Genomic DNA, 27437 nt, shown 5'->3' with positions numbered 1-27437 from the left:
ATCACAATTGCAGGGCTGTCTTGGCAGCAAAAGGGGTACCAACACAATATTAGGAAGGTGGTCATAATGTTATGCCTGATCGGTGTAATTGTTGTGCTCAACATTTTCCAGTTCAGATTTTTACCAACTGTAATGAATAAATAATTCACAACTGATATTCTGCAACAGCAGCATGTGGTTTACTCCCTTTTTTACTACTTTGTGCTATTTCTCTCTAAATCATTGGGTACTGTTTTTAAATTAAACCATGTTTAATGTAAAAGTTATACTTGCAGCTTCAAAAGATCAAAATGCCGAACTACAATAGTTATGTGCATGCAATTATTAAAAATCTCTCTTTAATATTATCCCTATGAAGCATTATTACTTTTAAAGTTTATGGTCTTATAAAAGTCTTTTTATAACTGGAATTCATTTCAATACTGTATCACTGGGCTTAAAAGTGTGCTTATTAACCCTTCTTAATATTAAAAAGGGTTTATCACAACACCATTAGGAAGGTTACTCATGTACATGTGGTTGAGGATGAAAAGCTGAACCTCATAGCCAAAATGTCCTCTGTAAGGGAGTTCGGAGCGTTAGAGAGCCCGTGGCCGCTTGGGGTTGATCTGCTTGCTGGCTTGTTCCTCTTCCTGAAGAGTAGATCTGAACGCCTTTACTTTATCTGTTTCAGAAAAAAACACATTTTATTTAAAGTCCGATTTGGCGCACTTAATTTGTCTTCCGCTGCTGAGGGATACCCGATTGCATCCGAGGAGAGCACGTCGATGTACACGCCTCTTCCGACACGTGCACAGCCCTCCTCTTCTTGCCCACATAGTCCAGCCCCCATCCTGCAGATACGGTGGCCAATTAGTATCCGCTGCAGGCACTGCCAATTATGCTCGGTGCCAAAACGTCTTTTAAGTGTAGTGAAAAGGAATGGCAACATTACAAAGTGGTAAATGCTTTACTGTCCCAACTTTTATATATAGCACAGTGTTCTATATAAAATCAAACAAGGTCGTTTTGAATAATCTTATATACACTGATCAGCCATAACATTAAAACCACCTCCTTGTTTCTACACTTACTGTCCAATTTATCAGCTCCACTTACCATATAGGAGCACTTTGTAGTTCTACAATTACTGACTGTAGTCCATCTGTTTCTCTGCATGCTTTGTTAGCCCCCTTTCATGCTGTTCTTCAATGGTCAGGACCCCCACAGGACCACCACTGAGTGGGTATTATTTGGGTGGTGGATCATTCTCAGCACTGCAGTGACACTGACATGGTGGTGGTGTGTTAGTGTGTGTTGTGCTGGTATGAGTGGATAAGACAGCAATGCTGGACTGAGAATAGTCCACCAACCAAAAATATCCAGCCAACAGCGCCCCATGGGCAGCGTCCTGTGACCAATGATGAAGGTCTCAAAGATGACCAACTCAAACAGCAGCAATAGATGAGCAATCGTCTCTGACTTTACATCTACAAGGTGGACCAACTAGGTAGGAGTGTCTAATAGAGTGGACAGTGAGTGGACACAGTATTTAAAAACTCCAGCAGCACTGCTGTGTCTGATCCACACATACCAGCACAACACACTAACACACCACCACCATGTCATTGTCACTGCAGTGCTGAGAATGACCCACCACCTAAATAATACCTGCTCTGTAGTGGTCCTGTCCCCCTGTCCTGTCCCCTGTTCTTCCTGACCATTGAAGAACAGGGTGAAAGTCAGTAATTGTTGAACTACAAAGTGCTTCTATATGGTAAGTGAAGCTGATAAAATGGACAGTGAGTGTAGAAATAAGGAGGTGGTTTTAATGTATGGCTGATCGGTGTAGTGTGACGGGTAAAGATCTTGCAGGACCACTGAAACTGAGTTAAGCTGGCTTGAGCTGAATGCATGGACCCAAATGATTTTTTTTCACATTACACCAGATGCCAAAATATGTAGTTACCTCTAAGCTCTGTTAAGATTTCTATTTTTTGATCCAAAATTTGCTCAAGCTGTGTTGCATATGATTCCACATCATAGTCCACTTCCTCGGTCATCTCTATAAGCACTTTCTCATCCTCCAGCCAGCGTATAGACTCCTGCAGCAGAATACAAAACACAATAACTATGTATAATCTATTAATAAAAATAATAAAAAATAATTCACACGTGACAATACGAATGTGCACTGATGTGTCCCCCCAATGGCTAGGTTCATGTAACAACACACACCTTCTATAAATGATATGAATCTGGTTTGATCCAGGACAAGCATAGGGTATGCTTATGTTTCTAACTAATGACCCGGCTTAAGGAACTCTCATTCCCATTAAACAGCAGTCCCTATGAAAGTAAAAAAGGGTTTTTTGTTTAAGAAACCACAATGCTACTATGATGGACATAGCCACATGGGCTTAAGAGTACTTTGGAAGATCATTGTCACTTAATAACAACAAAACAAGTTCTCTGGGTTCTCAAAGTCATCCGAGATGAACTTAAAGACGCCTAGGCCAACCCTGAAAACAACCCCAAAGCATTATCTTACTGAGAAAGAAGCTGCTGGAGATACACCTGCACCCCGATACCACATCCTGCATCACATAGCGCTTTTCCACCAAAAGAACCATAATTCTTGAACTGGTTCTGTTCAGGTTTCTTAGAACCTTGGTGTTCTGTAGAGAACCGACGCGCGTTTCCACCAGTTTTTGAGAACCAAGCCTGCGTCATCAACGGTGGGCGTTGCTTAACGAAAGTTAAGAGTAGTAACATGATGGCGGAGCGTGTAGATTATGTGCGAGCATTTGTGCTGTTGTTACAGATGTTCGTTTTTATGCAAAAAGCATCGATCAGCTAGCTATTGGTAATAAGAAGACGTAGACATGTTTGTAGCAGTTTTTTTCTTTAGTTCATTGACGTGAGAAGCGTTTTGTGCTTCGCTTTCACCTCGACTCTCGGCGCAAATAGCCGATTTGCTCAGCGCTCGACTTGAGCGGTGAAACAGCACTAAAGTTCCACGACACGAACATCCATCTGCGTGAAATAACCATCAAATCTACTTTAAAATACATGATGTGTCTGTGTTTAGCTGGATTTACTTCACGTGTGGTGTTCATGCAGCTCGGGGTTCTGAATCTTCTCGGGAGAGTCAAAAAAGCTTCACGTAAAAAGTACAGTCGTTGTTTTAGTACAACAAGACATGTTACGCTTTATTTTTCACGTTAAGCGTTTTTCGTTCTGTCCGGGTCACTTTTACCACGTCATATCACGCAGTTCATCTTTTTTAAGGCGCTTTGAAAATATCAGCGGCAAACTGGCTCAAAATTTTATCAAGTGAACTTTAAAAGACAAAAAATCAGCGCCAAGCTCCAAACGAGACAGCAGCACAGTGGTTTAGCAAAGCACCCAAACCTCTACACTTTCACACGCCCACCGAATACGCCACGGTTTGCGCTGAAAAACCAAGTATTCTGTGGTGCCAGATTAGAATGCTAGTTCACTCTCTGGAACCTCTTTTTTTCGGTGGAAACACGCGGAACCGGTTCAAAATCAAGTTCGTGAACCAGAACCGGAACAGTTCCGCGTCGGTGGAAAAGGGGTAACAGACTACCTCACAGGCCGGCCACAGTATGTCAGAGTGGATGGCTGTGTTTCTGAGTCTGTGATCTGCAACACTGGTCCACTCCAAGGAACTGTGCTAGCACCATTCCTCTTCACTGTCTACACCCTCTGATTCCTGCCACCTCCAGAAGTTTTCCAATGACTCCTCCATTGTTGGATGTATCACCAAGGACAACGAGGAGGAGTACAGAGGACTGATCAAGAGCTTCACAAGATGGTGCAGTAAAAAATCACCTGCAGCTCAATATCAGTAAGACAAAAGAGATTGTGGTAGATTACCAAAGGAACAGAAGCCCTCCTGCCCCTGTGTTCATTCAGGGAAAGGACGTGGAGAGGGTGGAATCTTACAAGTACCTTGGGGTGCATATTAATAACAAACTGGATTGGACACATAATATTGATGCCCTCTATAGAAAAAGACAGAGTAGACTGTTCTTTCTGAGGAGGCTGAGGTCTTTTAAAGTATGTAATAGACAGTATTTCATCCATACCTGAAATTAAAACTAAGTGTAAAATGGTGAAAATCTTGGATCTGTAGCCATAATGTGTTCAGTTGTAGCTGGTTGATAAGCTGCATAATGCTGTACCTGAAACACAGCTCTGTGGTCCTCTAGAACCTGCTCTTCCATCTCCACCAGTTGAGACACAGCCTCATGGAAGCTGAAAAGCTGGGGAGAGACTTCTTCCTCCTACAAACACAAACACACACACTTTAATAAAATACTTAACTATTAATTTGCAGATATGTGGACAGTAGTAGCCTAGTGGGCAGAACTAGAAGGTTGTGGGTTTAAATCTCGGCTCTGGCATGCAGCCACTGTTGGGCCCTTAACCCTCTTGGCTCCAGGGGCGCCGTACATGGCTTGTGTGAATAAAGAATTTTATTGTACTGTACATGTGCATATGTACACCAATCAGGAATAACATTATGACCACCTTCCTAATATTGTGTTACCAAAACAGCCCTGACCCATCAAGGCATGGACTCCACTAGACGCCTGGAGGCGTGCTGTGGTATCTGGCACCAAGATGGTACCAGTAGATCCTTTAACTCCTGTAAGTGAACAGGTGGAGCCTCCATAGATCTGACTTGTTTGTCCAGCACCATTCCTGAAGCATTTTTGCTTTGTGGCAGGGCGCATTATCCTGCTGAAAGAGGCCACAGCCATCAGGAAATACTGTTTCCATGAAAGGGTGTACATGGTCTGTAACAATGCTTAGGTAGGTGATATGTGTCAAAGTAACATCCACATGGATGGCAGGACCCAAGGTTTCCCAGCAGAACATTGCCCAAAGCATCACACAGCCTCTGCCGGCTTGCCTTCATCCCATAATGCATCCTGGTGCCATGTGTTCCCCAGGTAAGCCACGCACACGCACCCGGCCATTCACGTGATGTAAAAGAAAACGTGATTCATCAGACCAGGCCACCTTCTTCCATTGTTCCGTGGTCCAGTTCCTATGCTCACGTGCCCATTGTTGGCGCTTTCGGCGGTGGACAGGGGTCAGCATGGGCACCCTGACTGGTCTGCGGCTATGCAGCCCCATACGCAACAAACTGTGATGCACTGTGTATTCTGACACCTTTCTATCAGAACCAGCATTAACTTCTTCAGCAATTTGAGCTACAGTAGCTCGTCTGTTGGATCGAACCACATGGGCCAGCCTTCATTCCCCACGTGCATCAATGAGCCTTGGTTGCCTGTTTACCATTTTATATTCATTATTTTTTTTACTTACATTCTGTTCACACAGCAGTTTAAGGTCGTCTCTCTGAGGAGAACTGCCCACTCCCCACTGTGGCTCCAACACATCCAACTGGCTCACTTGATGACCTCCTGTTCGGCCCTCCATCAGTGCAGTGGGGTCAACGTTAAGCTCCTTCACCCTTCACACACACACACACAGAGTCTTAAACTCCACATACTGTTAATGACAGGGATTACCATACCATTTCTCCTGATGAGATGAGCACAAGTACAAACATGACAAGAACGTTCATGGACACGGTTCCATCTGCACCAAGCATATGAACAGAAAATGGTTAATTCATGCCAAGATGTTACAATGCAGTTTAACAACACAGACTGGTCAGACAGAAGGGGGTTAAACTTAGTGTAACATAAAACATAACAAAATAACAGACGAACACAGACATGTCCACACTGAAATGAAGCAACTCATTAATACAGCTGAAGAAAACAGAAGGAAAGCAGAAGGAGCATTTAAAGAAGCGTGCATGAGGTTGGAAAGGATGGGAGACCTGCTGGGCGAGGGAGCAAAGTCATCGTACTCATAGGTGGGAGAGAGCTCAGAGCGACCGCTGCCCCCCTGAGAGAAGGGGATGTCTGAGGGGCTTATCCCAAACTCCTTCACTCTGACACAGGAACAGACAGAAAGGAGACAGTGAACACAGGGGGTACGTAGTAGGTTGCAGGTGTTGTATTTGACACTTTTAATCACATGTTTTTTACCCTATGCAAAACGATCTCGACTTTAACATACACTCACTGAGCGCTTTATTCAGTAAACCTGGTATGTACTGCACATTCATTTATCATACTAGAAGGCATAACATTATGACCACTGACGGGTAAAGTGAACAACACTGATTATCTCTTCATCACGGTACCTGTTAGTGGGTGGGCTATATTAGGCAGCAAGTGAACATTTTATCCTCAAAGTTGATGTGTTAGATGCAGAAAAATGGGCGAGCGTAAGGATTTGAGTTTGACAAGGGCCACATTGTGATGGCTAGACGACTGGGTCAGAGCATCTCCAAAACTGCAGCTCTTGTGGGGTGTTCCCGGTCTGCAGTGGTCAGTATTTATCAAAAGTGGTCCAAGGAAGGAACAGTGGTAAACTGGCGACAGGGTCATGGGCGGCCAAGGCTCATTGATGCACATGGGGAATGAAGGCTGGCCCGTGTGGTCGGATCCAACAGACGAGCTCCTGTAGCTCAAACTGCTGAAGAAGTTAATGCTGGTTCTGATAGAAAGGTGTCAGAATACACAGTGCATCACAGTTGCAGAGCTGTTTTGGCAACACAATATTAGGAAGGTGGTCATAACGTTATGCCTTATCGGCGCATACTAGAAGATACACCATATATAAACTTATTATCATAATACAATTATTGGCTGTTGCCCATCTGTTGCCATCTGTTGCCATCTGTTGCATAGAAGACCTAACCAGATTTGGGCACTGCAATGTCACCATTATGGCAGTACCTGTAGTATAAAATCTTGGAGACTACAGAAGGTGTCTGACCAGTCAACCTTGCTCTGATGTCTAGTTCTGATTCCTGCATATCAATTGTAGGAGCTTTTAAGGGTGGACAAGAGTTGGCATGGACACTTTGAGTGGCCTGCAAGAGAGCAGCACCTTACACAACAGGGTTTGTCATTTAAGCCACAGTAGCCCTTCTGTTGGTCTGTACGAGTGCCAGAGTTCTGCAGACCTGTCAGCAGCTCATCATAGCTTGTCCTTTCTCTGACCACTGTCAGTTGGTACCCATCAAGACCACTTGTGAGCACCCCTAGCTGTTTGGGAGATACTTCATTCTACTTGTCTGACTATAACAATCTGGCCCTTATCTAAGACACTCAGATCTTTATGCTGCTCAGTGTATGACGGGTAACTACAATCAGCCCAACAGTTAATGTATCCATGACCAAGACAAACATAACTGGACATTTTAGCACCCCAGAACCCCACTTTGGCACCCCAGAACTGGACATTAGTACACCCCTGTTCTAATGATTCTATCAATATGATTAAATGGATACAGACCTGTTGGCATATCTCAGTGTATTTAATGTGTTTTCGCAGGAAGCCATGCCAGGGGAGATGGTAGAAATCTGCAAACATGACGGATTCACACTATTAATGACTGTTTTTCAGAATCCTTCATCATTTTGAAGTTCTGCTGGACTAGTAAAACATTGTTTATAATGCATTAACAAAGCTGACTAATGTAAAAAAGCATTTTACCTTAATAAATTGTGACAACCACACAATGACCTGAAAAACCTCAACATGACTGAAATGACAGCCATAAGAATAAAACCACCTCCTTGTTTCTACACACATTGTCCATTTTATCAGCTCCACTTACCATATAGAAGCACTTTGTAGTTCTACAATTACTGAATGTAGTCCATCTGTTTCTTTACATGCTTTGTTTGCCCCCTTTCATGCTGTTCTTCAATGGTCAGGACCCCCACAGGACCACCACAGAGCAGGTATTATTTGGGTGGTGGATCATTCTCAGCACTGCAGTGACACTGACATGGTGGTGGTGTGTTAGTGTGTGTTGTGCTGGTATGAGTGGATAAGACACAGCAGTGCTGCTGAAGTTTTTAAGTACAGTGTCCACTCACCGTCCACTCTATTAGACACGCCTACCTAGTTGGTCCACCTTGTAGATGTAAAGTCAGAGACGATCGCTCATCTATTGCTGCTGTTTGAGTTGGTCATCTTCTAGACCAACAAGACGCTGCCCACGGGGCACTGTTGGCTGGATATTTTTGATTGGTGGACTATTCTCAGTCCAGCAGTGACAATGAGGTGTTTAAAAACTTCATCAGCACTGCTGTGTCTTATCCACTCATACCAGCACAACACACACTAACACACCACCACCATGTCAGTGTCACTGCAGTGCTGAGAATGACCCACCACCTAAATAATACCTGCTCTGTAGTGGTCCTGTGGGGGTCCTGACCATTGAAGAACAGCATGAAAGGGGGCTAACAAAGCATGCAGAGAAACAGATGGACTACAGTCAGTAATTGTAGAACTACAAAGTGTTTCTATATGGTAAGTGGAGCTGATAAAATGGACAGTGAGTGTAGAAACAAGGAGGTGGTTTTAATGTTATGGCTGATCGGTGTATATGTATAGTATCAATTTATTTTATCTTTTAATACCATAAATACACATTTCATTTTTATAGTCAATTTGTCTTCCGCTGCTGGGGATCCCTGACTGCATTTGAGGAGGGTATATATCAATTCTAAAACCCCAAATTAAGACTGCCATCGCTCACCATGCATGTGCGAGAGTTTTCACCAATGAAGGAGTCTCTCAGAACCTGTGTGAGTTTACTGGCTCTGAACGGGGTGTGAGGCTTGTTGCGACCCAGAGCCCGGATGCACTCCTACCAAGAAGAAAATTCACTCTGTTAGCACAAACTTTGTAGCAAGGTGCCTTCTATTGTAATCGTGTGTGTGTCTAACCTTCAAAGCCAGTAAACTTTTATTGATTTCGGCTCCCTCAAGCCGAGTCTGGCGGTCAGCGCTGGATGTGTCTGCCCCTCGCTCATTGCCCGCCAGGTCTATGAGGGAAAACTTGCCGTGCATTTTGCCTCTCCTTCGTAGAATGATCTGAAAAACAGCATGACTGCGAGAGGAGTGGGCGTTTGCTGAGGTCTGCCCGGAGGTTCTGGAAAAAAAAAAAAAAAAAAAAAAAAAAAAAAAAAAAACAAGACATGAAGAGATGATTATGAATTTATACTTCCACAGATCAGCCACAACATTAAAACCACCTCCTTGTTTCTACACTTACTGTCCATTTTTTCAGCTCCACTTACCATATAGGAGCACTTTGTAGTTCTACAATTACTGACCGTAGTCCATCTGTTTCTCTACATATCTTTTTAGCCGGATATTACCCTGTTCTTCAGTGGTCAGGACCCCTACAGGACCACTACAGAGCAGGTATTATTTGGGTGGTGGATCATTCTCAGCACTGCAGCGACACTGACATGGTGGTGGTGTGTTAGTGTGTGTTGTGCTGGTATGAGTGGATCAGACACAGCCACACTGCTGGAGTTTTCAAATACCGTGTCCACTCACTGTCCACTCTATTAGACACTCCTACCTAGTTGATCCACCTTGTAGATGTAAAGTCAGAGACGATCGCGCATCTATTGCTGCTGTTTGAGTTGGTCATCTTCAAGACCTTCATCAGTGGTCACATGACGCTGCCCACGGGGCGCTGTTGGCTGGATATATTTAGTTGGTGGACTATTCCCAGTCCAGCAGTGACCGTGAGGTGTTTAAAAACTCCATCAGCATTGCTGTGTCTTATCCATTCATACCAGCACAACACACACTAACACACAACCACCATGTCAGTGTCACTGCAGTGCTGAGAATGATCCACCACCCAAAAACAGATGGACTACAGTCAGTTATTGTAGAACTACAAAGTGCTCCTATATGGTAAGTGGAGCTGATAAAATGGACAAAGAGTGTAGAAACAATGTGAATAACAGTAAACATGGTGGTTTAGTTGCTATGGTTGTTACCTGCAGCTGTTGCCCACTTCTATAAGTTTAAGGACGTCCTCTGTGCAATGGACCTCCCTTTCTTGGAGTCCAACAACCTGCACCTGCTGCTTGCCATCCTCCAGGACTCTCAACTTTGCCTTTCTGTTGAGCAGGTCAAATACCTGCTCAAAATACACAAATGTTCAAGAAAGCATTTCCAAAATAGTGGAGGCTGTTAAAGATGCAAGGGGTGTGCAAAGGGGTATGCAAAGGGGTAACCTAAGTGCTTTAATAAACTCACATACATATAAATTGTACCAAAAAGCCCTTACATGAACTAATGTTAGAAGGAACTTGTTACTTGCCTTCCCACTGTAAATTTCAAAAAAGGTGGCGTAAACTTGAAGGTCTAACTTCTTGTAGTTTGGCTTCTTTAGCATTAGAAAAACGTCCCGCGCTGCAAAAAAACCCCCAAAAAAACACAGTTAAGATAGAGGGCATTTTATACTGTACGTCACTATCCTGAACCAAAAGCCTCATAACTACCTGCCAGCGCATAGATCCCTTTTGAGCAATCTTGATTTTTCCCAGAGAAGTCTCCACCCATTGTCTGGAACGGAGGAAAAAACATTATAATAGGAATAAAAAAAAATCACTTTTAGTTAGATGTGCTGATCTAATCTCGTAATAAAACATAACGCAACCTTGAAAAGAATGAATAAATAGAATCATTTCATGCTGCACTTCATTCTGGTCAGGGTAGCGGTGGCATCAACACACCCCAGACAGTAATCCAATTCATCACTGGGTATCAGTCATCCCACATAGCCAGTCATGTCTGTATGTAGATTCCAGACCAGCTGATCGCACCGCTGGTGGAATAGAGTAATTTACCACTGCACCACCCAAGCACTTAAATAGGCACGTGCTTTACTCACTCACTTACTTTCTTAACCGCTAATCCAATTAGGGTCACGGTGGTGCTGGAGCCAATCCCAGCTTTTCAATGGGTGCAAGGCACACAGTAACACCCTGGATGAGGTGCCAGTCCAGCGCAGGGCAGACACACATACACACACCCATTCACCTATAGGGCAATTCAGTGTCTCCAATTAACCTGACTGCATGTTTTTGGACTGTGGGAGGAAACCGGAGCTCCCGGAGGAAACCCACGCAGACACGGGGAGAACATGCAAACTCCGCACAGAAAAGACCCGGACCGCCCCGCCTGGGGATCGAACCCAGGACCTTCTTGCTGTGAGGCGACGGTGCTACCCAGCGAGCCAGATTGAATATTTTTTACCAAGGTGCAAGTGATTCTAAAGCTGACACTGAATGTGCATGGTGATATTAACAATCATGCCTACATGAGTTTTGCCGCTTCCCGTTTGTCCATACGCAAAACACGTAGCCATGCCCCTCTCAAAGATGGTCTCTACAAGTGGCCGGGCGGTAAACCTGAAACATCGAGAAAATCTGTAGCAATAACTTCACACACTTTAAATCCTTTTCTGTAAAATCTTTTAGTGTCTGACCTGTAAACCATTTCGTTTGTGGCAGTATCATCGAAGGCATAATCAAAGCGAAATGTCTGGTTCTCGAGGTATCTTGTTAAGTCAACTTTTTGTTTGGGTTCATGGACCATGACCACGTCTTTACTGGGGATGGTAATGACATCCAGGTCCTTCAAGCTCATTTCTAAAAAGAGATCAACGAGGAATGAAAAAAAGAGGTCAACACAATCATACACAACATGAAAATGCTAATATACACTGACCAGTCATAACATTAAAACCACCTCCTTGTTTCTACACTCACTGTCCATTTCATCAGCTCCACTTACCATATAGAAGCACTTTGTAGTTCTACAATTACTGACTGTAGTCCATCTGTTTCTCTACATACTTTTTTTAGCCTGCATTCACCCTGTTCTTTAATGGTCAAGATCCCCACTGGACCACTACAGAGCAGGTATTATTTAGATGGTGGATGATTCTCAGCACTGCAGTGTCACACACTAACACACCACCACCATGTCAGTGTTACTGCAGTGCTGAGAATGACCCACCACCCAAATAATACCTGCTCTGTAGTGGTCCTGGGAGAGTCCTGACCATTGAAGAACAGCATGAAAGGGGGCTAACATAGAATGCAGACTGGACCAGCTGGACTACAGTCAGTAATTGTAGAACTACAAAGTGCATCATTTATTGGGATTTCTGTGGGATTTAGATATGGAGGAAAAGGTGTTATTGTGTGGGGAGCCTTTTCAGCTGCTGGTACTGGTGAGCTGCTGCATTGGTACAGTTTAAATTACATTGAAAGGGGAAAGCCATCACATACCCATAAGTTACATTATCTTTTAGTTTGGTACCACCAATTTACAATCTTTTCTTTCTTATCTTGGCCCAGTATGCTCCATATTTAATAGTTTATTGTGAAGGAAAACAACGCACACGATAACTGTATTGACTTTAATAAAGTATTTAGCACTTACCTTTTTTGTTCAGTGGCCGAGCTCTGACACACACACATATTCTGTGTTCTTCAATCTGATGAAAAGTAAATTATTTGACACACGGTTCTACTTACATTGTACAAAAGATAAACAAACTCAACTCTGCTATAAAAGAAAGCCTAACATTTTTACCAGATCAGCAGTAGTCAGTGGCCTGTAGTCGAGGCTTGCTCTGAAGTCCCGGATCATGCACATAATTTCATAATTAGGAGTGGTTGCATCAATGTCCTGCATAAAAAAAAATACATTCTTGTATTTCAAAGACGTCTTTAGATAGAATATCTTGGCAAAACATTGTATTAAATGTGGCTTCTGTGTGTTGATGTACAGCAGGTGTGGTCTTTGTGTGTTGATGTACTGTATTAAATGTGCTCTGTGTGTTTTTGTTTGAGCTACTTCCATAAACCTTTATGTGCAGGAATTCCTAATTAAAGCCTAAAGGAAAAGTCCAATGACATTAGAAAAAATAACTAACATTGTTTACTTGCTGTTATTTTGAGATTATTTTTAGTGTCCTAAGTAATAGTGGTTTTGGAGAGGCATGTCATCAATTAAAAACAAATGTCTTTTGGAAACTGTTATGCGACAGCAACTCAGCCACGAAGTGGTGGGCTACGTAAAATGACAGAGCGGGGTCAGCGGATGCTGAGGCGCATAGTGCGCAGAGGTCGCCAACTTTCTGCAGAGTCAATCGCTACAGACCTCCAAACTTCATGTGGCCTTCAGATGGGTTTCCATGGCCGAGCAGCTGCATCCAAGCGCATCACCAAGAGCATTGCAAAGCGTCGGCTGCAGTGGTGTAAAGCGCCGCCACTGGACTCTAGATCAGTGGAGACGTGTTCTCTGGAGTGATGAATCACGCTTCTCTGTCTGGCAATCCGATGGATGAGTCTGGGTTTGGTGGTTGCCAGGAGAACGGTACTTACAGTGTATCACAAAAGTGAGTACACCCCTCACATTTCTACAGATATTTAAGTATATCTTTTCATGGGACAACACTGACAAAATGACACTTTGACACAATGAAAAGTAGTCTGTGTGCAGCTTATATAACAGTGTAAATTTATTCTTCCCTCAAAATAACTCAATATACAGCCATTAATGTCTAAACCACCGGCAACAAAAGTGAGTACACCCCTTAGTGAAAGTTCCTGAAGTGTCAATATTTTGTGTGGCCACCATTATTTCCCAGAACTGCCTTAACTCTCCTGGGCATGGAGTTTACCAGAGCTTCACAGGTTGCCACTGGAATGCTTTTCCACTCCTTCATGACGACATCACGGAGCTGGCGGATATTCGAGACTTCACGTTCCTCTTTACCCTCAGCCTCTTCAATAAAGCAGTGGTCGTCTTAGAGGTGTGTTTGGGGTCATTATCATGCTGGAACACTGCCCTGCGACCCAGTTTCCGGAGGGAGGGGATCATGCTCTGCTTCAGTATTTCACAGTACATATTGGAGTTCATGTGTCCCTCAATGAAATGTAACTCCCCAACACCTGCTGCACTCATGCAGCCCCAGACCATGGCATTCCCACCACCATGCTTGACTGTAGGCATGACACACTTATCTTTGTACTCCTCACCTGATTGCCGCCACACATGCTTGAGACCATCTGAACCAAACAAATTAATCTTGGTCTCATCAGACCATAGGACATGGTTCCAGTAATCCATGTCCTTTGTTGACATGTCTTCAGCAAACTGTTTGCGGGCTTTCTTGTGTAGAGACTTCAGAAGAGGCTTCCTTCTGGGGTGACAGTCATGCAGACCAATTTGATGTAGTGTGCGGCGTATGGTCTGAGCACTGACAGGCTGACCCCCCACCTTTTCAATCTCTGCAGCAATGCTGACAGCACTCCTGCGCCTATCTTTCAAAGACAGCAGTTGGATGTGACGCTGAGCACGTGCACTCAGCTTCTTTGGACGACCAACGCGAGTCTGTTCTGAGTGGACCCTGCTCTTTTAAAACGCTGGATGATCTTGGCCACTGTGCTGCAGCTCAGTTTCAGGGTGTTGGCAATCTTCTTGTAGCCTTGGCCATCTTCATGTAGCGCAACAATTCGTCTTTTAAGATCCTCAGAGAGTTCTTTGCCATGAGGTGCCATGTTGGAACTTTCAGTGACCAGTATGAGAGAGTGTGAGAGCTGTACTACTAAATTGAACACACCTGCTCCCTATGCACACCTGAGACCTAGTAACACTAACAAATCACATGACATTTTGGAGGGAAAATGACAAGCAGTGCTCAATTTGGACATTTAGGGGTGTAGTCTCTTAGGGGTGTACTCACTTTTGTTGCCGGTGGTTTAGACATTAATGGCTGTATATTGAGTTATTTTGAGGGAAGAATAAATTTACACTGTTATATAAGCTGCACACAGACTACTTTTCATTGTGTCAAAGTGTCATTTTGTCAGTGTTGTCCCATGAAAAGATATACTTAAATATCTGCAGAAATGTGAGGGGTGTACTCACTTTTGTGATACACTGTATGTGACTGCATTGTGCCAAGTGTGAAGTTTGATGGAGGGGGGATTATGGTGTGGGGTTGTTTTTCAGGAGTCTCTTAATGCTTCAGCATACCAAGAGATTTTGGACAATTTCATGCTCCCAACTTTGTGGGAACGGTTTGGGGATGGCCAACATGACTGTGCACCAGTGCACAAAGCAAGGTCCATAAAGACATGGATGAGCGAGTTTGGTGTGGAAGAACTTGACTGGCCTGCACAGAGTCCTGACCTCAACCCGATAGAATCTCGTCCAACATCAGTGTCTGACCTCACAAATGCGCTTCTGGAAGGATGGTCAAAAAGTACCATTCACACTCCTAAACCTTGTGGAAAGCCTTCAAGAGTTGAAGCTGTTATAGCTGCAAAGGGTGGGCCGACATCATATTAAACCCATACGGATTAAGAACGGGATGTCACTCAAGTTCATATGTGTGTGAAGGCAGACGAGCGAATACTTTTGGCAATGTAGTGTATCATCTGGTCAGTGGGGGTCCTATGGGGGGCCATTTCAATGGGCAAATAATAATGGGTGGGGGGGGGGTAACAAAGTGAAAGAGAAACAGATGAGCTACTGTTATTGCCATCGCACAGAGTCAGCTCACTTATTTTAAGGATGTCAGTATGGGATCAATGTTAGTATCAGTCGACACTCAAAGTCAGGCTGACCACACCAGCAGATGTGTGTCTACATGGTAAGTTATTATCTTGTACCTGCGCCTTCTTCTCCCTCAGTTCTTGCTGTTGCAGGCGCCTCCTTTCTCTCTTCTCCTGCAGTTTCTCCACCTCCTTCACACAGTTCGATTTCCTGCGAGCTACACAGGTACAACAGCATGTCTCATTTGATGGCATATCTAGAAGCATTTGGCAATTCTAAAGCAGTAACGGTCAGCCTAATTTTGCTCATATTAATGATTAACAAATCATTTTGTACTGTATAGGTATGTGGACACCCATTTTAATTGCTGTGTTCAGTTGTCTCGGTGACACCCTGCTAATAACCTTCAACTTTGGACTGTAGTCCATCTGTTTCTCTACATACCTTTTTCAGCCTGCTTTCACCCTGTTCTTCAATGGTCAGGACCCCCACAGGACCACTACAGAGCAGGTATTATTTAGGTGGTGGATAATTCTCAGCACTGCAGTGACACTGACATGGTGGTGGTGTGTTAGTGTGTGTTGTGCTGGTATGAGTGGATCAGAGTTTTTAAATACCATGTCCACTCAAGGTCCACTCTATTAGACACTCCTACCTAGTTGGTCCACCTTGTAGATGTAAAGTCAGAGACGATCGCTCATCTATTGCTGCTGTTTGAGTCGGTCATCTTCTAGACCTTCATCAGTGGTCGCAGGACGCTGCCCACGGGGCGCTGTTGGCTGGATAATTTTGGTTGGTGGACTATTCTCAGTCCAGCAGCGCTGCTGTGTCTGATCCACTCTTACCAGCACAACACACACTAACACACCACCACCATGTCAGTGTCACTGCAGTGCTAAGAATGACCCACCACCCAAATAATACCTACTCTGTAATAGTCCTGTAGGGCTCCTGACCATTGAAGATCAGGGTCAAAACAGGCTAAAAAAGTATGTAGAGAAACAGATGGACTACAGTCAGTAATTGTAGAACTTCAAAGTGCTTCTATATGGTAAGTGGAGCTGATAAAATGGACAGTGACACCGTCCATGACTAAACTCACATTGTGTATGTGTAAACAAGCAGTTGTCTATGGTACACATTTCAGAGGGGACGTGTGTTAGTCACGGCTCTCCTTGGTCAGGAGTGGAGGTCCGCAGCATTAGGGGAAGCAAAATGTGATTGGGTAATTGGATACTAAATTGGGGGAGAACTGGGAGAAATGCCTTAAAAAGGCCCAACATTTGTGCCTGATCTCAGAAATGCACAATTCATTAAAAGAGCATAAATTCTCACTGGTACTCAAAAGGCTTGTGGTAAGTCTTTACAGAAGAGTAAAGACTGTCAAAACTGCAATGTGTGTGTGTGTGTGTGCTGAGGGATTAATTAAGTCATTACATTAGCTTCGGCCATCTGACCGCCCATGAACAATGGTGACAAGACGTAACACGCAGTGTGAAAACCAACTTGAAAAGTCCTGTTTGTTCTTCTTGTACACATAAAAGCTCTGTTCAACCCTTTGAATGGTCACGCCCACTGATCTCTAGAGGGGATGATGCACTCCAACACTTGAGAGATCACAAACCTCTTTATTTATAAAGACTGCACACATAATTTAAAAACTATTATTATTTGCATGGAAAATGTTTCTTACATTTACTTTGACTTTTATTTGATTGCAGACAGTTTGAACCCGAGATATTTCATGTTTTGTCTGCTCAACTTAATTTCATTTATTAATAAACATCCATTCCTGCATTTCAGGCCTGCAACACATTCCAAAACATGTGGCTATTAATGATGATATTAACTAAATAATGATGTGCTTCCAAAAAGGGTGATTGTAATCATGGTTTGGTACAAAAGCAGCATCCAGGAAAGTCTTTGACAAGCAAAGATGGTCAGAGGATCTCCAATTTGTCAACAAATGTGTGGAAAAATGATTGAAATGTTTAAAAGCAATGTACCTCAAAGAAAGATTGGAAGGGATTTGCATATTTCTCCCTCTACAGTGCATAATATCATTAAACCATTCAAGGAATCAGGAGGAACTCCAGCGCAAGCTTAAGCTGAACGCCTGTGATCTTCCATCCCTCAGACGGCACTGCATCAAGAACCGCCACCCAACAATAGCTGATATAACCACATGGGTGAGGGATTACTTTGGCAAACCTTTGTCAAGCACTACAATACAGAGTTACATGCACAAATGCCACTTAAACTTTACTGTGCAAAAAAAGAAGCCTTATGTTAACCATGTCCAGAAGCAGTGTCAATTTCTCTGGGCTCAGAGGCATCTAGGATGGACCATCACACACTAGAAACGTGTATTGTGGTCAGATGAATCAGCATTCCAGGTCTTTCTTTGAAAGAAATGGATGCCGTGTGCTCCGGACCAAAGACGAAAAGGACCATCCAGACTTATCAGTGTCTGTCATGGTATGGGGCTGTGTAGGTGCCCTTGGTAAAGGTCATGTACACTTCTGTGATGGCAGCATTAATGCAGAAAAGTACATTGAGATCTTAGAGCAACATATGCTGCCTTCAAGACGTCATCTTTTCCAGGGACGTCCATGCATTTTTCAACAAGACGATGCAAAACCACATGCTGCACACACTACAAAGGCATGGCTGCGGAAGAAAAGGGTACGGGTACTAGACTGGCCTGCCTGCAGTCCTGACCTGTTCCCAATAGAGAATGTGTGGAGAATTGTGAAAGGAAAAATGCGATGACGACCACGTACTGTTGCACATCTTAAGTTGTTTGCAGGAAGAATGAGAGAAAATAAAAGCTGAAACACTAAATCACTTGGTATCCTCGGTGCCAAAACGTCTTTTAAGTGTGGTGAAAAGGAATGGCAACATTACAAAGTGGTAAATGCTTTACTGTCCCAACTTTTTTTGGAATGTGTTGCAGGCCTGAAATGCAGGAATGGATGTTTATTAATAAATGAAATGAAGTTGAGCAGATAAAACATGAAATATCTCAGGTTCATCCGCTTAACTCTAGGCCCTAATAGACATAAATCAGTGTTTTGTGCTTTTCTGCTTTATGCTACCCAATTTAGCGCACGTGTGTTGATATACCATTTTGCTGCTGCTGCAGCGTCTGGTGCTGGATGGGAGGAAGAGCTGGGGCACTAGGAGCTTGTTCCATCTGTTGGCTGGGCCGTGCTCTTGTCGTACCTATGACTAACGAAATAAACACTCATGAGTATAACAGATTTTAACACAAGGAGCAACAATGGACTCTACAAAACCCTTTCTTAAATGTGTTTAAAGCATTCAGTCAATGAATATAGAGTACATACACCGATCAGCCATAACATTAAAACCACCTCCTTGTTTCTACACTCACTGTCCATTTTATCAGCTCCACTTACCATATAGAAGCACTTTGTAGTTCTACAATTACTGAGTTGTAGTCCATCTGTTTCTCTACATACCTTTTTATCCCCCTTTCATGTTGTTCTTCAATGGTCAGGACCCCCACAGGATCACTACAGAGCAGGTATTATTTAGGTGTTGGATCATTCTCAGCACTGCAGTGACAATAACATGGTGGTGGTGTGTTAGTGTGTGTTGTGCTGGTATGAGTGGATCAGACACAGCAGTGCTGCTGGAGTTTTTAAATACTGTGTCCACTCATTGTCCACTCTATTAGACACTCCTACCTAGTTGGTTCACCTTGTAGATGTAAAGTCAGAGCCAATCACTCATCAATTGCTGCTGTTTGAGTTGGTCATCTTGTAGACCTTCATCAGTGGACACAGGACGCTGCCTACAGGATGCTGTTGGCTGGATATTTTAGGTTGGTGGACTATTCTCAGTCCACAGCGCTGCTGTGTCTGATCCACTCATACCAGCACAACACACACTAACACACCACCACCATGTCAGTGTCACTGCAGTGCTGAGAATGACCAACAACCCAAATAATACCTACTCTGTTGTGGTCCTGGGAGAGACCTGACCATTAAAGAACAGGGTGAAAGCAGGCTAACAAAGCATGCAGAGAAACAGATGGACTACAGTCAGTAATTGTAGAACTACAAAGTGCTTCTATATGGTAAGTGAGCCATGTGTGTAGAAACAAGGAGGTGGTTTTAATGTTATGGCTGATTGGTGTATAGAGTGTAGTAGATGGTTTGGAACACAGACAGATAGTAGTGGCAAGTATGATTGCCAACACAGTCTGGCAGACAAATCTTTCCTTATTGTGGATGTGAACTAGCATGGCTAAAAGACACAAAAAACGAAATGCAGATAGTGTGTAGGTGTGTGTTGTGTGAATGAAACCCCTTAAAAATTAACATCGCCTTTTACAAACAAAACTATACTGTATTCTTTGAGATTGAGAACTCCTGACCTAGTGTGTTTGACTGTGACACAATTTGAAGAAACTGGTTAAAATAATAGGTGCATTTATTATGCCAAAAATGGTGCTAACAACAACATAGTGTTGCTTTAATTCATGTAAAACATACAACAATAGATTGGGTTTCTGTCCAAGAAAAGCCTACCTCTGTTATTACTTGCAGGTGTTTCATTCTTAGGTGGTGCTGCTGTGCGACGATTCTACAGGTAACAAAAGAAAATAAATAAACAGCTTGTTAATGTATTGCAATTACGAATGCAAATTTTGCCGATGCCTGGACATTAGAGGACCAGAACCAGCTAGCTTAGAGCTGTCATATTCAAATACACAACCCTAGTATCTTACATTTACTTTGACTTTTATTTGATTGCAGACAGGATGAACCTGAGATATTTCATGTTTTATCTGCTCAGCTTCATTTCATTTATTAATAAACATCCATTCCTGCATTTCAGTCCTGCAACACATTCCAAAAAAAGTTGGGACAGTAAAGCATTTACCACTTTGTAATAATGCCATTCCTTTTCACCACACTTAAAAGACGTTTTGGCACCGAGGATACCAAGTGATTTAGTGTTTCAGCTTTTATTTTGTCTCATTCTTCCTGCAAACAACTTAAGATGTGCAACAGTACGGGGTCGTCGTCGCATTTTTCGTTTCAAAATTCTCCACACATTCTCTATTGAGGACAGGTCAGGACTGCAGACAGGCCAGTCCAGTACCCGTACCCTCTTCTTCCGCAGCCATGCCTTTGTAATGTGTGCAGCATGTGGTTTTGCATCGTCTTGTTGAAAAATGCATGGACGTCCCTGGAAAAGATGACGTCTTGAAGGCAGCACATGTTGCTCTAAGATCTCAATGTACTTTTCTGCATTAATGCTGCCATCACAGAAGTGTAAATGACCTTTGCCAAGGGCACTGACACATCACAGCCCCATACCATGACAGACCCTGACTTTTGGACTTGTTCCTAATAACAGTCTGGATGGTCCTTTTCGTCTTTGGCATACGGAGCATACTGCATCCGTTTTTCCCAAAAAAGACCTGGAATGCTGATTCATCTGACCACAATACACGTTTCCACTGTGTGATGGTCCATAATAGATGCCTCTGAGCCCAGAGAGGTTGACGCCGCTTCTGGACATGGTTAACATAAGGCTTCTTTTTTGCACAGTAAAGTTTTAAGTGGCATTTGTGCATGTAACTCTGTATTGTAGTGCTTGACAAAGGTTTACCAAAGTAATCCCTCACCCATGTGGTTATATCAGCTATTGTTGAGTGGCGGTTCTTGATGCAGTGTCGTCTGAGGGATGGAAGATCACGGGCATTCAGCTTAAGCTTGCACCCTTGGCCTTTACGCACTGAAATTTCTCCTGATTCCTTGAATCGTTTAATGATATTATGCACTGTAGAGGGAGAAATATGCAAATCCCTTCTTAATCTTTCTTTGAGGTACATTGTTTTTAAACACTTCAATCATTTTCTCACGCATTTGTTGACAAACTGGAGATCCTCTGATCATCTTTGCTCATCAAAGACTCAGCCTTTCCTGGATGCTGCTTTTGTACCAAACCACGATTACAATCACCTGTTGACATCACCTGTTTGGAATCACATCATTATTTAGTTTTTTCACCTCATTACTAGCCCTAAATTGCCCCCGTCCCAACTTTTTTTGGAATGTGTTGCAGGCCTGAAATGCAGGAATGGATGTTTATTAATAAATGAAATGAAGTTGAGCAGATAAAACATGAAATATCTCAGGTTCATCCTGTCTGCAATGAAATAAAAGTCAAAGTTAATTAAAAATAATTCTTGCATTTATATCTTTCAACAGCAGTGGCTACATCTCAGTGCAGTACAGTACATGCTGGGCACAAACCTTATTTGAAGGAATCTTGGTCACTTTCACAGAACTCGATATGGACAGAGGAGGGGTCTCTGGACTTTGTGGAATATCGTCCTCAGGTGCGAGATCTGGGTTTAGTGCAAAGATGCTTTCCAGGTCAATCTGTTTTAACAAACAATTTGAAAGGGTTTGGTTATTTCTCCACAGCCTATCTTAGCTTTTCAATGGGCGCAAGGCACACAGTAACACCCTGGACGGGGTGCCAGTCCATCGCAGGGCAGACACCCTATAGGGTAATTCAGTGTCTCCAATTAACCTGACTGCATGTTTTTGGACTGTTGGAGCCCCCGGAAGAATCCCACACACACGCGGGGAGAACATGCAAACTCCGCACAGAAAGGACCCGGACCGCCCCGCCTGGGGATCGAACCCAGGACCTTCTTGCTGTGAGGCGACAGTGCTACCCACCGAGCCACCCCACTGGATATACTTTTTTTTTTTTTTACCAGTGATTATGACTTACATTGTCTGAGACATTTACTACTATGACCTTGGCAACCCTTGCAATAAGCACTGCAAAAACACAAGTTTTTACCTCTTTTCCTTTTGTGTCCCCATTTTCTATCCATTCCACAGTAACACTGTCATTGTCTTCATTAAGCGATGTGACCATGGCTTGGTGTATTCGCCCTGCAACAAGAAAACAATTTGATAAATTTAGTCTTTATCAGTTGAATGATGACGCAAATAAACAAAGAAAATGACTTATGTAGTATTTTAAAGCAGTAGGATATTTTGTTACTACTGTTAGTGTTATGTCACAATTGTTCAACCCCTACATAATCATGCTGATTCTAAAACCTACCACTAGTCTGTTGACCTAAAGTTGGGTTACAAGATGATTAAAGCATTGAAAGGCAATAACGTGGGTGGCACAGGAGGAAGGTCCTTGGTTCGATCCCCAGGCAGGGCGGTCTGACCTTTCTGTGTGGAGTTTGCATGTTCTCCCCATGTCTGCGTGGGTTTCCCGGGAGCTCCGGTTACCTCCCACAGTCCAAAAACATGCAGTCAGGTTAATAGGAGACACTGAATTGCCCTAAAGGTGAATGTGTGTATGTGTGCCCTGCGATGGACTGGCGCCCCGTCCAGGGTGTTACTGTGTGCCTTGCGCCCATTGAAAAGCTGGGATAGGCTCCGGCACCCCTCCCGCGACCCTGAATGGATAAGCGGTTGAGGAAAGTGAGTGAGTCAATAACGTCCCCTAATTACAATCACTTTAAATACATGCAATTAGAGGTATCAGACCTAACCATACAGTCTGACTATTTTCTGTGCCTGTCTGAGAACTCAAAGGTCGTGCACATTCAATAGTGGTTTCCAGCTTTGCCCTACATGGACTGAGATCACCTGAATCTTTTCACAATTTTATGATCTGTAGATGGTGAAAGACCTTTTAACTTTTAATTGACAATTCTCTCATGAAGGTACAAAGTGGTGAGCCATGCCCGATCATTGCTTGCCTAGTCTGTGCATTGCCATAGTCTGAGCCTTTGGTGAATCCTCCTTTAATACCTATATATGATTTCCTTATCTACTTATTATAGAACATTTCAAAATGATATAACTTGAAAATTCTATGAAATTTCCACTATTATTTGCCTCTGTCCCATCTTTCTTGAATGTGTTGCAGGCATTAAATTTTAAATGTGTTATTTACAGAATACAATAAAGCTGATCAGTGAAAACACTGCTTCTTATGTACCAGTAAGTACAGACTTCCATTATCTGCACTGGTAGCTGTTACTAAGCTGTTGTGTTCATAACATTGGTATTACCTTTATACATGTTAAGGAATAGAGCCTATGATCCACCCTAAACAGAAACAACTGCCACAATAAAAGCTTATAATGAAGATCAAAGCATTGTACTCAAATCTTTGACTTTATAAAGATCTGTGTGGCAAACAATGCTTAAAAAAAAAAAGATTAGCCTAGTCTCGTCAGAGACGCATAGCTAGAAATCTACAACCCCAAATCAGAAAAAGTTGGGACAGCATGGAAAATGCAAATAATAAAAAAACACAGAGGTTTATATATTTACTTTGACTTTTATTTGATTGCAGACAGGATGAACCTCACTCTCACAACCGCTTATCCAGTTAGGGTCGCGGGAGAGTGCTGGAGCCTATCCCAGCTTTTCAATGGGCGCAAGGCACACAGTTACACCCAGTCCATCACAGGGCAGACAGACAGACAGACAGACAGACAGACAGACACACACACACACACACACACACACCTATAGGGCAATTCAGTGTCTCCAATTAACCTGACTGCATGTTTTTGGACTGTGGGAGGAAACCGGACCTCCCGGAGGAAACCCACGCAGACACGGGGAGAACATGCAAACTCCGCACAGAAAGGACCCGGACCGCCCCACCTGGGGATCGAACCCAGGATCTTCTACCCACTGAGCCGCCCCCTAAGACATCTGATTATTTAAATTAATAAGATGAGTTTCTGTTTAAAACATAAACATAAAAGCATTGGGTGTTCTAACTTCTCCATTTCGTTTAGGCAAAAAATGGGGCAGCACGGTGGCTCAGTGGGTAGCACTGTTGCCTCACAGCAAGAAGCAAGTAGGTCCTGGGTTCGATCCCAAGGTGATCCCAGGTTTGCATGTTCTACCCGTGTCTTTGTGGGTTTCCTCCGGAAGCTCCGGTAGCCTCCCACAGTCCAAAGACATGCAAGTGAGGTAAATTGGAGATACACAATTGTCCATGACTGTGTTTGACATTAAAGTTGTAAACTGATTAGGGATGTAACGATACACTCTATCCACGATGCGATACGATTCACGATACAATTTTTTCCCAATTCTTTTAAACAAAATGAAATTGAAGACAAATTATGACAAAGTTTCCTTTTATTATTTCTCTTTAAAAAAAAAATTAAGTCCAGTGTTTGTAGTTTTTTGTTAATTTTATGTATATATGTAACTTTTTTTGCACTAAATGTTGCCAGCACCTTTATCTACGACAGACTTTTGGACATAAGATCATCAATAACTCACCACATACTGGACTTCGAGTTTCTAATTCATATCTTGCACAATAACTGTACATCTTGGACTTATTATTGCAATTTTATTTTATATATTTATTCACTTTTCATAATTTTGTACATCTGCACATAGAGTCCTGTATATATTGAACAAATGGTGCTAGTTTTTATGTAAGTTAATGTGTATATTTTTGTAATTAATGTGTATTGCAACTGTGAGGGACTGCGCACCTAAGCATTTCACTCACCTTTCACACCTGTGTTAATGTGACATGACAAAGTGATTTGATAGATTTTGATTTGTGCTTATTTTAATAATGCTTATTGTGTAAAAAAAAAACCCACGAAATTTTAAAACAAATCCAACATTATATAAATAAATAAATAATAATAATAAAGAAAGTATCCTCACATAAATACATTTGGCTGGAAAATCCCCTACCTGGCAACTTTGTGAAGTGCCGTCAACCAGGCGAGGTGAACAGCACTAGTGCCCTCTGCTGTTTAAAGTGAATGTCGATTCATCTTAAATGAATAACCGATTCGAATCGTGGCACATGTGCACCGATTTTTAACTGTCTTGTGGTGCATCGTTACATCCCTAAAGCTGATGAATCTTGTTTAACTAGTAACAACTACTGTGTCTGTCATAAATGTAACATCCTAATAGAATAAATAGACAAAAAAGCTAGAAAGGACATTGTAAATAGGCCAAGACCAACTAAAACATCAGTTTATTTGATTACTCGTGTGCTGATCGTGCATTTTTTGGTGTAAAGCAGGCCTGGTTACATGTTCATTATTTGCTGATAATGGATGCTGTTAGGGATGCTGATCATGTACACACGTTTTGTCAATTGGCAATTTTAACTGTATAAACCTATAGGCAGTGCTGAAGTATGACCAGTCGTGTATTACACATTTTTAATGACACATTCAGACATCCCAAGTTGCAAAAACTTATTTCAGGGAGGTACCCCCGGGCCTGTACTTCGACCACGACCCCCCAAGCCCAAAAAAAATTAAAAAATTTTTAAAAACCTCACACACACCACAGGATATGGGTGATAACAGAACTTTTAGGAGCTGCTAACTGAGCTACTAAGCTAACTGTTCGCGTCACAAACACATTCATGTTTACTACATAGTGCACTAGATAGTGTGAAAGATGATAGATTTATGTTCCCTACATAGTGCACTACATTGTATATTAGAAAAGAATTTATGTTCCTTACTTAGTGCACTAGATAGTGTACTAGATAATAGACTCATGTTTCTTACATAATGCTTTAGGTAGCGTATTAGTTAACGGATTAAGGTTCCCTACATAGTGCACTAAATTGTATATCAGATAACGGATTTATGTTCCCTACATAGTGCACTAGACAGTATTTTAGATATGAATTTATGTTCCCTACGTAGTGCACTAGATAATGAATTAGACAATTGGTTTATGTTCCCTACATAGTGCACTAGATAGTGTATCAGATAACGGATTCATGTTCAATACATAGTGCACTAGATAGTGAATTAGACAATTGGTTTATGTTCCCTACGCAGTGCACTAGATTGTATATCAGATGACAGATTTATGTTCACTACAGTGCACTAGATAGTGTATTAGATAACGCATTCATGTTCACTACATAGTGCACTAGAAAGTATCACTAGATGATTTATGTTCCCTACATAGTGCACTAGATAGTGTATTACATAATTAATTATGTTCCCTACATAGTGCACTAAATTGTATATCAGATAACAGATTTATGTTCCCTACATAGTGCACCATGGCTGTCAGCTGGCTAATTATCAAGTCAGTTGTTGCGCGTTTGTGTGGCTGGGCGTTTTCAGCCACTCTGCTAGCCGTGCTAAACAAGATGCTGCATGGCTGGAAAAGCGCACAATGGTCAGTCTGCGAATTGCTCAGAACACTGACCACGTTAAGGGTCAGGTTTATAACACGTATTCCACCTAGTTACCAGTGACCATAACCAGTCTCCTTGTCATGTACGCCCCGTGTTAGCCAAAATGCTAGCATACTGCATGCTAACCCAGCCAGTGCGTTTAAAAGGCCGGGTGTTACTCGGCAACAAAGATGATGGAGCTAATCTACCGGGAACCGCATCTTCATTTACCCCTCAGAATTAAACCCGAGCGTGACTTACCGTCGCTTCGTTTGATTTCCACATAGATGCCTATCAGAATCTTTCCAAATATAGCCGCCATACTGCATGGGTCAGATACCGAGATTTATCTTTATTCTGTATCTTATTGAGCGGAGCACCATGTAGTTTAGTGCAGCAGAAACCGGGAGGAGCGGCAGTGACGCGCATGCGCGAGATCATCCGCTTGCGGTTGACCGACTGAAAAAACATACTGAACGACTGCTTTGGTTATGGATTAGAACCAACCTGCAACACATTCCAAAAAAAGTTGGGACAGTAAAGCATTTACCACTTTGTAATGTTACCATTCCTTTTCACCACACTTAAAAGACGTTTTGGCACCGAGGATACCAAGTGATGTATCCTCATTCTGTCTCATTCTTCCTGCAAACGCGTCTTAAGATGTGCAACAGTACGGGGCATTTTTCCTTTCAAAATTCT

The 27437-nt window shown here is 42.7% G+C and overlaps 1 protein-coding gene across 2 annotated transcripts; it reads right to left on the bottom strand.

Moving 5' to 3' along the window:
• Window positions 1–209: 209 nt before the first annotated feature.
• On the bottom strand, window positions 210–27064 carry LOC134332097 (kinesin-like protein KIF2A). Of its 2 annotated transcripts, XM_063013553.1 has the most exons (21): window positions 26997–27064; window positions 22362–22456; window positions 21800–21928; window positions 20063–20117; window positions 18627–18731; window positions 15617–15717; window positions 12528–12623; window positions 12375–12429; window positions 11413–11575; window positions 11245–11335; window positions 10424–10487; window positions 10243–10334; window positions 9917–10059; window positions 8844–9048; window positions 8654–8764; window positions 7396–7463; window positions 5867–5980; window positions 5344–5491; window positions 4191–4292; window positions 1949–2084; window positions 210–664 (listed from the first exon to the last, which is right to left on the bottom strand). In XM_063013553.1, exons 1-21 carry the CDS (start codon window positions 27055–27057, stop codon window positions 579–581), a joined length of 2220 nt encoding a protein of 739 aa, XP_062869623.1. In that variant the 5' UTR covers window positions 27058–27064; the 3' UTR covers window positions 210–578. The 2 variants fall into 2 exon arrangements, with proteins under 2 accessions (XP_062869623.1, XP_062869624.1); XM_063013554.1 differs by lacking the exon at window positions 5867–5980.
• Between the last annotated feature and the right edge of the window lie 373 nt (window positions 27065–27437).

This window comes from Trichomycterus rosablanca, chromosome 18 (assembly GCF_030014385.1).
Source record: "Trichomycterus rosablanca isolate fTriRos1 chromosome 18, fTriRos1.hap1, whole genome shotgun sequence".
NCBI lineage: Eukaryota > Metazoa > Chordata > Actinopteri > Siluriformes > Trichomycteridae > Trichomycterus > Trichomycterus rosablanca.
The sequence above is the reverse complement of the archived record's forward strand: the minus strand, read 5'-3'. Positions and strand labels throughout refer to the sequence as shown.

Coding starts and splice junctions, on each gene's coding strand:
- LOC134332097 (XM_063013553.1), bottom strand. CDS start 27,057: ATGGCGGCTATATTTGGAAAGATTCTGATAGGCATCTATGTGGAAATC. Junction 10,335..10,423: donor AGGGATCTATGCGCTGGCAG/GTAGTTATGAGG, acceptor GTTTTTTTGCAG/CGCGGGACGTTTTTCTAATG. Junction 8,765..8,843: donor AAAGTTTACTGGCTTTGAAG/GTTAGACACACA, acceptor TCTTCTTGGTAG/GAGTGCATCCGGGCTCTGGG.